Source organism: Patagioenas fasciata, chromosome Z (genome assembly GCF_037038585.1).
Source record: "Patagioenas fasciata isolate bPatFas1 chromosome Z, bPatFas1.hap1, whole genome shotgun sequence".
In the NCBI taxonomy this organism is placed as follows: Eukaryota; Metazoa; Chordata; class Aves; order Columbiformes; family Columbidae; genus Patagioenas; species Patagioenas fasciata.
In genome coordinates this window covers 18,716,946-18,727,522 of record NC_092560.1, presented here as the reverse complement: position 1 = coordinate 18,727,522, position 10,577 = coordinate 18,716,946, and the positions used below count along the sequence as shown (strand labels likewise).

The 10,577-nt window shown below is 38.7% G+C and overlaps 1 protein-coding gene across 3 annotated transcripts in view; it reads left to right on the top strand.

Annotated features, from left to right (window-relative positions):
• Positions 1–10,577, top strand: part of ADAMTSL1 (ADAMTS like 1) — a 443,632-nt gene that overhangs the window by 315,774 nt on the left and 117,281 nt on the right. For all 3 annotated transcript variants that reach the window (XM_071802344.1, XM_071802343.1, XM_071802345.1), the window contains 3 exons: positions 49–206; positions 9,531–9,642; positions 10,260–10,398. In XM_071802344.1, the coding sequence (XP_071658445.1) occupies positions 49–206; positions 9,531–9,642; positions 10,260–10,398 (409 nt within the window). The remainder of the gene's footprint in view (positions 1–48; positions 207–9,530; positions 9,643–10,259; positions 10,399–10,577) is intronic.

Below are 10,577 nucleotides of genomic sequence, written 5' to 3'. Positions count from 1 at the left end.
GCAAATAATAATGTTCCAGTTTCCTGTTAATTTGTTTGCATTTGTCAGATTTGGAAACCAAGACTCTCCAAGGTGTGAAGAGTGAAAACAGCCTCAGCTCCACAGGTTCCTTTGTCGTGGACAATTCTAGTGTCGACTTCCAGAAGTTTCCTGACAAGGAGATATTAAGAATATCTGGGCCTCTCGCAGCAGACTTCACTATCAAGGTGAGGATCACTGGTCATAGACATCTTAGAGCAACATAAAGTAAGACAAGATGCATTAGAAAGATGAGAGTGATTTTTCTAGATCTTAATTTTCAAGTAGAGATTTAACACAAAGCCTAATCCAGGCTAGTTCTTGAGCTCTACATTGAATTCTTTACAGTCAAATAGCTGATGAAAGCCTAATCGGACACTTCTTGGGAGACTGAGTATGTGCCTTCAAGAGAAAATATGAACTCATAACAGGAAAGGCAGATTACTCTCTGCCTGTGCTGCTGAGATACCTATAAATCAATGACATTCAGCTTGCTTTGCCTGTGATGAGCACAAAGAAAGAAAGTGTGTATATTTGGCCTGTAATCTGTGAGGTTTATACTAATGTAATTTCACAGAAGATTGTAAGGGAGTGGAGAATGAGGTCCCCAAGCTCCAAAATAAGTGGGATGACTTTCCTTGAGAAGTCATGGTGTCATTTTGAAGTTCTGCTTTGTGTTGCACCGGCAATAAGAATAAAATTGTTTCCTCCCATTAGAGCATTTCTGTTCTTCCAGGTAATATAAAACACATTGCTGGAAGCAATGCATACATTCTGTAGGAAAATACACATACAAAAATGAACATTTGGGAATCACAATAAAATAAATCCTATTCCAGTAGGTCCAAGCAACTTGAAGGATTTCAGCTGTAAAACTGTAAAACCTGTATCATGTCCAGGACTACATAAATTTTTCACCATGGGTCCCAGAGGCAGATGACATTTGCTTTAGCCTAGAACTGATGGCAGCTAGAAGTTCGAACAATGAACTGGAAAATGCAATGAGTTATTGTGTTGGGTTAAGCTGAGCTGGGCTGGAATGGGTTATCTTGGGAAACAGCAGAGCCCTGTAGACTGTCCCCTACTCATCTGGAGTGCTAGCAGCACTAAAAGCAAGCTGAAGGACTGGTTCACAAGGAGAAGCCTGACCTGAAGAATGCGTTCCTTTCTCTTTGAAGGTCAGAATGAAAATTCCTTAATAAAACAGATGCTGGTCAATTCAAAATGTCTAAAACACTTTTACCTGTATTACGGATCATATCCAGATCATGAGCATCAGCACAATGTAAACAGTATTGCTCATTTGGCATTATTTGTTCTGTCTATGAATTTTAAGTAGCCTTGTTAGTTAGGACATCCCTGTCGGGGACTGCTGACCATGTAGACCAGTGGCCCTGAAATGGTAACAGGAGGGTTGGACTGTGTTCTGGGTATTTCCACAGTTATCTTTTATGACAGGGAAAATACCTTTACCTATAGATGTTTGCATTTCTTTCTCTATTAAAGTAAGGGAAGAAGTGCTGGTTAAATCAAAGCTAGTTCCCCACTTGTATAATGACTATCTGGACAATATGAGTGTACAAGCTGGCTATGAAAAGGCAGAACAGACTCCGCTGAGTTTAGATTAAAATATTTTAATAGTTCCTTCTATGTGTTTCCAATGTTTGAATGTCAGAATAGCATGGCCCAGCAGGTGTTAATTTATTGGCATATCTGTCGTCTTAATTGGATAAGGCACAAAGAAAACTGCGATTCACAATTGTGGTATCTTTTTGGAGGTTAGCATTAGATTTTGTCTTGAATCAGGCACTTAAAAATTCATTGCGTTGAATCACAGTTTTTTAATAAACAGCTATGGAAGCTACTCTAGGTATTGCTTCATGCAACAAGGATATTATGCTATACTATTTAATTATTTTTCTTACAAAATTTATTATCTTCTGGATGCTTCATTTGTTAGATTTTGTTGGATATAGGAGTGCACATACAAATAAGGCTAATGCAGGCGTACCAAAATGCATGCATACTTCTCAGTTAAGTCAGACTTGGCAGCTGCTTTCCATGCTTACTATAGCCATGTCTATTTTGCATTTAGCTTGTGAAGGTAAAGTACTTTTCTTTAAAAAATCAGATAAGAGACTTCTCTGTGGTATTAGCAAGTTTTCCTTACAAAGCGGAATCTCTTCGGGTATAAAGACTTACTTTCCTGGGAAAAGGCAGGTTTTATGAAAACAGATCTAAATGAACTTGTAGCAGAACTCTAATTTTATGACCATTGTCTCCAGAATGACTGTTATAATCCTTTTCAATTGACTCTGTACGCTCTTATTCAGAGAGGTCAAGTTAGACACCTGGATATAATTCAGAAGTAGAAACTCAGTGTGGAAGCTGATATTTAAGTTTCTTTATTGGTGACATGGAGTGCTTTAAAAGTGCAAGAAGAAACCTCATACTTTCGCTCTAGGAGGTGAATTGTATAATTGGTAGATTTCTTTTCTTTGTAATAGTCAGTGGTACATTCCTCATGTGCTTAAACTCCTGGCAATCTTTCCACAAGATATGTAAGTGGCAAAAATAATACAGTTTTTTAAAAGTGAAGGTGTTATCACAAAATGGGAGAAGAACTGGAGTTTTTAATCTTCTTCTTTTTTATATTCATAGTTTGAGAATTACAAATGTCCATTATAACTTCAAATGTCTGAAAGGCAGGAGGTCTCAAAAAGATGATAGCAAACTTACATTCCACTTCAATTTTTCTTCCTAACTTCTGAAGATTTCCCCATTGTGATGTTTTTAATACAAAATTCTGATTCACGTGAATAGAAATACCTTTTTCCTAAGAGGAAAAAAGTGTCATGTTTGATAAATTCCTAGTGAAATTAAGGTCTTTTTCACCTGGAAATTTTTTCTGGCTGACACTCTGATCTAGAGAGCAGAGCAGTAATAACACACAGGGTGACTTTTGTTTACTGGCAGAGCTGCCACTGATGTGCTGTCACACATTCACCCGTCTGTGCTAAAAAATCTCGCTTGTCAATATTGTTGATTTCAGACAGAAAATAAACTCGGAGTGACCAGTTCATGTCATACATCTGCACTTCTTTGAGCAGGATGAATCAATACTGTCAGATGGGGTCTACACCTGATAATGTAATGTTAACAGTCATCACTGGTCAACTGTTCAAAACAGTCAGCACCACAAATATGAACCACATGAGTTACAGGCTTACTGAAACAGACAGAAGGGACTGCCAGGGAAGGGTTAGGCCTGGCAAAGCACAGCCTGTTGGGGCTTGTTTTACAGGCTGTGGTTTTCACATAGCCAGGGCCCTAGCCCTGTGGCTCAGGTGTGAAGCAGCAAAGATCAGTGAGTTTAAAACAAGGCCTAGTAAAGCGTATTGTCCGGGCTTGGTACTGGTATGGAGGAGAAACCACGGTCAGCCTAGATCTAGACTAGACAAAGTTTACGTTGTTTTTCAACCCCTGGTATCAAGATGAAAGTTTGTTCATAGGGTCTGCATGGGATCAACAGATTTGCATCAGGGATGTATAGAGTTGGATCAGATAAATGTTTGTCTGGAGGCTGACAGAGGTATTTGGATTAGGATTGGATTTGTATTGATGTTGTCTTCCGTAGTGCTAGGGCTGAAAAGCTTTGATTAAGGGCTGCTGCTAGAAGAGACTGCCTGCCTATTTGTTTGTGCTGGTGGCTGTGGGTACTGTTGGCTGATTTAGAAATGGTACAGACCAGGTTCTCTTGAGCAGAGTTACTGCTGAGATTAGGATTTTGGCCTCCAATTGTCCAAAAAGTCATAAGATAGAGAGCAAAACTGGATGCTGAGTTACACAGAGCACTATAGCTCACCAGACAACTATTATCTCTGTTGCAATCTAGCACTGGCAGAAACTGCTGGTGAGAGAAATGTATTTGATTAGAGTCCAGGTTAACAAAAGAAAATGAGGTTGGAGGTTAGCCTAGACTTCCTGGGACTTGCAAGGGCATGCAGGAGATAATGCATGTTCCGGCATTTGGCAGAGAGGTTGATGGGCCTTGTCAGTCTAGGGCCAGGACTGGATTAAATAATTGCTTTCAAACCAAGAGCATATATTCATTTACCTTGTGGAATGAAATAAGAAATCACTTCAATACTTACTTTAGGGCAGAGGCCAAAAGATGCAAATCTGCTCTAGTTTCAAGGACCTACTGTTTATGGCTGGCTTATTGTTGGATTTTAGAAATATTACCATAGGAGGATTGGGGGTGATGACAGTAAGGGTCTACTGTGTAATTTAGTCCTGATGCTGGCAAAGGTTTCTGGAGGAGATTATGCCTCATATTTGGGAGAAGGCTGCAGGTGGCACAGGAAGTGGTGAAGGATCTAGACTTGGAAGCACTGGTAGATTAAGTTTAGGATGGTGCTCCTGGGAACAGAGGAGCTAGAATTAAGGCTGAGCACACAGAAATAGTGAGAGTTAAAATTTAGTTGTGATTGAGCCAAGTTTTGTGTTATCAAAGTCAAATGATCAAAACACTTTACTTAATCTAGAAGAGACCATTGAAGTGTAGTCCCTTTGTCTGACTGAGGTTACTTCTGCAGAGGACAGATTGGATTTAACTGGAAGGGTTTCTGTAACATGGTCTGTATCATTAGCTGTTATCAACCTATGTTTGCATTCCATATCTATATTTAGGGTTTTTTTTTAGCAATGGTTGTATAACCCATTCTGATTTCCCAGTTTCAAAAAACTATGCAGTTATTGTAACAGTCTTCAGGTCAAGTTCACAAGTTGACCAGCTTGAAAGAGACCTAATCATTATTTATCTTGACTAGATCTTGTGACAAGTTCAGAAGGATTCTACCTTTTTCCTCATATTTTGGCAAACTTCTTCTTCTGTTCAATATAAATTATTTCCATTAATAGTTATTAGAACACAATCATTCTCCTAATGAGCATATTCTGTCTAAGTACATTGGAACTGCTGTACTAGATCAAGCAAAAAATCTGCTTCAGTCAGGTTTCTGTTTCAAAGAACTGGTTTCAGATACTGAAGGAGAGAATGCAAGGTTATCATCGGCTTGTAGAACCTCCTTCTTGATCTCTGTGTTGCATTTGGACTACTGTGTTTAATGACTCAAATGAGTCACGGTGATTTCTGTGGCTGATTTAGAGGCTGAATTGAGAAGCAATGGAGGGAGCTGTCTTCCATGTAAAGGCAACCCCAAAAGCAAGCTGATCCAACACAGAACCATCACAATCAAGTGAGATGAGTGCAGAAGTGGGCAGTAGATGTGTTCCCTGGAGCTGGAAAGCAGAGCTCTTTTCAGTATTCCAAGGGAAATAAAGTCAAGCACAGAGGAGTCATGGTGTAGTGCTGTATTAGACCATATGCTTGAAAGCTTTCAGTATCTCTCATGATTTACAGGTTTTGTACTTTTTATGTTATTTTAAATAAGCTTGTAAAATTATTTTCACAAGAAAATGTCTGGCTCCTATTCCTCCTTCATGAACAAATTATGAACAACAGCAAATCTCTTGCACATCATTATTCTTTTTCAGTGTGAGGTATCACTACATACAAATATTATAGAAATATTAAAAGCACTCTAAGTGGAGAAAGGAGAGCATCATACAAAAAACTTTGGTTTTACTGACATGAGTGCACAAAATTATGTATGCCACTGAAGATAGTTCTTAATACCCTCCTTCCCAGTTTCTTTGTACGTTACTTTGAAGACTTCAATATTGAATTCTCATTAATAAATCAAACCAAATGACTGGGGACTTGGCACTTGGAGAAAGCATTTGTGGTAATGTGGAAAAATTTATTAGAACTTTTTAAATAAGCATAGTGACATGGAGCTCATGATATATATACAATATACCAGGTCAGATTTCATAAGACAAAACATAGTATGTGACAATAATTTCCTTTCCTTGTCCCCATTTTGGGTCACACACACAAAATAAAGGAATAGTGTCTTTCCTCCTCCACCAAACACATGGTTTCATACAAGGAGAACATTTTAGCAAATACACTTTTCATGGTTTAACCCTGCAATTTACATTGATGATTGCTTGGTTATCACTGCTGTTTATAAACTACTGATTAAAATTCAGAGCTGCTCAAGGAAGCTTAGTGCAGTTTTGTAGGCCAGGCCATTGTGTTCTTCAGTGAACACAAGAAAAAAAAAAGGTTCAGGCATGTGCTGCCAAAATCAGTCACGGAACGGCTGGGCTTTGAGGAATGTTGTATATATCTTTGTTTTTGTGTGAACCATCAGTTTTAGGGCTATAGGAAAATCAGCACAATTCAAAGTTAGACTCGGAGGTTTCAGTGTCTTGGTCACAGGACAGATCAGAATGATTCAAAAAGATTATGCTGCTATTGTATTCAAATTATGAGGTCTGTTATTTTTGTTCAGCTTTCTGTAGATATCCCCAAAATCAATCCTGCATGCTGTCAATCCCAGTCATTCACAAAATTAATTTTAAAAAGCAGGGTATAAGCAAAGATATTTTTTTCACGCTCTTTCTACAAAAAAAAAAAACAAAACAAAACAAAACAAAAAAAACCCGCAAACCTGTGTTGCTAGTGACTGTAGTAGATAGTCTGAGGACTCTACTTTTAACCAACTCTCTATAAAACTAGTGATATCGTCTTGGGTCTTACAAAGTGGTGAGGGATGTTCTGATGTTCTGACTACTTCAAATTCCTCTGAAACCTAAAGGAACGCAGGGATGAACTCTGGGGGGTCGTGACGTACAAATGCAGGGCTGAGTGCTCTGCGAGTTCTGATTGATTCTGCTGTCTGCTATCAATACATTTAGATAGAGTTTTATTTGCAAACAGAAGGACTGATTGCCATTTTTTCTGGTACAGTGACCTAAGCACACAAAACACACTGTTAGTTAGAGGACTAACGAAAGATCCTCACTTGAGAATCTCCTTGATCATCTCATTTGACTGTCTCCTTCTGAAGCTCCGGCATTTCTCACAGCTAGCAGGGTGTTGCAGACACTGCAAGGGTAAAAAAATTTCACCATACTCCAGAGCTGAGTATTTCAATGTGTAGAAGTTGGCCTTGTGCAGCAAAACCAGGACATTTCTTAAAGCATTTAGCTATCAAGTCTCACTTAGAGTTTTGCAAGGCTCAAGCAGCCACTGATATTTTCCCCTGGATCAAGATCTTAGCTTTAGCAAACTGTCAAACAAAATCAAAAAGAAATTTTTGTTCTGTGAAATCATCATATATTGTTCCTCTTCTGCTTACAGTACTCCTTGAAAAAACAAACTGTACTTTGCCTGCTTCTTTCATTTGCTTGTTTTGTATGATTTCAGCTCATGGCTGTGGCTCATTGTAATTCTTTCCCACCTATGTTGTTATCAGGTCTGTGACTTCCACATTAGGTTGGAAAAGACATACATCTGTCTTTTCTCTTTGTCAAAACAGACAGATAATTGTGCAGACATGCAGGAATAGTGTGCAGGGAGATTGACTCTTCTGTCTTTCTGATTTTTCTGATTTGTTTTGTTTGGTCTTTTTTTTTTTTTTTAATGTGAGCTCTTTTTCCTCTCCTTCCTTTTATAGTAGGCTGTGTGTGAGCTCTTGGTCTGTTCTTCATGATTCACCGAAGACCGTACTGCTGAGTAGATCTTCTGAGTTTAAGAATCACTGACGATGCTTAAAAAACAAAGAGTAAGAGAAAAATTCTCCCCAGTGAATGCTTTTTCTTCACATTCAGTTGAGAAACCTCCCCTAATGGCTTCCAGCACAATAGAACGTTTTTCCCAGGAGTGCAGGAGGCTTTCATGAGCCCAGAAAGACCCCTCTGAAGTGTGTGATTAATGCACCATCCCCACACAAGGAACTAGATATCCTGTTTCTAACACATAGCTTCAAATGGTATTAATCCATCCAAAAGGCCTCCTGTTTGCTGAAGAAGCTGTATTGCTACAGCTGTATTTCTTTTTCCTGTTGGGAATTTACATCACTGTTCACTCTAATTAGAAAAGGGCAGCCTTAGTCTCGGTGGGCCAGATCTCTTACAGCCATCAATATATTCTGCAGTATTTTCATCTTTCTCCTTCTTTTCAATATATACTTTGATTTGTAATCATGTTTCTGTCTATCTACAGGGGAAAACAAAACAAATAACCTAGATTACATTGTTCAGCTCAATTTGTTGTATTTTTGCTTCTGTTTCACAATCTACTCTTTGACAGTATCCCTTGGTGTTTGGAGAGACAGAAAAGAAAGGCAGGTTGAAAAATGATGTTTCTAAAACAGGGCAACTTGTTAAAAACATAGGAAAATAATAAGGAGGCAGTGATGAAACATTTAAGCTGACTGAAGAAAAAAAAAGAAAAAGAGAGAGAGAGAACAGTGCGGGGTTGCTCCTGAGAGTAGGAGTACTGTCTAGGAGAAAGTTTTGTTTTTTTCTGGTTGAGATTTGTCAGTTTTCACTTTTGCAATAGCATCACATCACTGATGCAGAGATGCCTAGGCAAGACTGATGCATTGTCCTAGGACAAATAATCAACCAGGAGAGTCTTTTAGTAACAGCATTGTTGTTCTTCCTTTGTCAGCTGTTTGTGCAAAGGCCTAGAGGTAAGGACAAGGGATGTCCTGCAGAGATTTTGAAGTCCTCATAACCATACTAACTATCACAGCTACCAAACAGGAAGGATTTTGTTCCTGGGTCATGCACAGGTGGTGCTGCTCTAGCAGCATGAATGTCTCTTCTTACTGCACTCCTTGCACTACAAACTCCTATTAACATGGGAAATCCATTCAGCACAAAAAGTACTGGTTTAAAAGTTGGCACTACTTATAGGATCTAAAGAGTGTTTTCCAAACATGCACTCAGATCCAGCCAAAAGTCCATGCTTATGACTAAAAGGAGCATTTTTTGAAGCCAAAATAAAGTAAGCAGAAAGACAGTTTATTATAATGACAGTACCACAAAGAAGAATTAGAAAGAGGCCTCAGCTCAGAAGCAAAATATCTTGAAGAAGAATTTTTGTACTTTTGTATTTCTCACAGTGCATCCTCCCATTTTCTACTCTGGACTATCTAATATATTATACATGGTCTCAGAATGTGTTTGAGAAATATTAAAGATCTAAAATCCATGTTAATGTGGCAGGGACAGCAGGTAATGGTAAGTGATTTTCTGATGGAATAGAGATAAGTCTATACCCTCTGTCCCCATAAAATTATTCAGTAGAACTAACCATGCAATTACTGTGCATTCATTATTTCAGAACATGGTCTCAGACTGGTCAGAAATGCCACTGATTATGCCCAGATATTTATTTGACTGTGTTTTGCAGCCAAGATTTTGCCTCCAATCTATGCTCTGTTTCATTCGTTTGATTTTCCTATTGCAAAATGTCTCTGGTATTTCACGTAGCTGCAAGACGTTTCAAAGCTGCAAGACACATGTGACAGAATGCTTCTTCCCCATACTTATGCCAGGTTCACTCTCTGGTGTTATATCTTTTTCAGATCCGCTATGCTGGTGCTGCTGACAGTTCAGTTCAGTTTATATTCTATCAGCCTATCGTTCACCGATGGAGGGAAACTGATTTTTTCCCTTGTTCAGCATCCTGTGGAGGAGGTAATGAATTACCACTGTATTCCAGAAACAATTGTCTGCATACAGGATCTGTCCCAACTTCTGCACTGACATTTGGACCTTTAAAATGGGCAAAGTCTGAAAATGAAAATAGTTCATCTAGCTGTAGGGAGTGAGTGATGTAGTAACTGTAGTCGTAGACTGTAGATTTTTTAGCATTGTACAAAACTGTGCACATGAGTTACATTTTGAAATCCACAAAATGCATTTAATGTTGCAGCTGTCAAACATAAGTGCTGATGGGATGTGGGCACCTTTGTAATCACAATATGTCTCCATTTGCCCCATCTCCACCACCGGCTTTACACTCTGAACTGAAATTGAGTATACGAGCCTTGGTGACCAAGAAACCTCAGACTTTGTATTTTCTTTCTCCTCTAGGTCTCTGAATTTTTATTTGACCACACTGGTTATCATAGGTGTCCGACTACATGTGATTTAACTTCTTGTTTTCAATCTGGTCTGTAAAACAGTAGCTGTTATGTCCAAAGGACTGATATTTTCAGTTCACTTTTGACCAAACCAGATCTTAGATACACTTCACAGAGAGATAGGAAGAGCACCACATTACGTATTACTTCTCCCACTCTGTATTGCAGGTTATCAACTGACATCTGCTGAATGTTTTGATCTGAGAAGCAACCGGGTAGTAGCAGATCAATACTGTCACTACTATCCTGAAAATATCAAGCCAAAGCCGAAACTTCAAGAATGTAATCTGGATCCTTGTCCTGCAAGGTCAGTCACCTCTAGTTTTAAAAGAGGATGGGCTATAAAGGAGTAAGATAAAACAGGAAAAAAATGTGTTGCTATTGCTTACAGTCTCATTCAGACTATGTAATTTAACCTCTTTTTCATGCTGAGGATGCACTGTGTAGATAAAGACCTCTGTCTAGCACCTCAATATTGCAAGACTG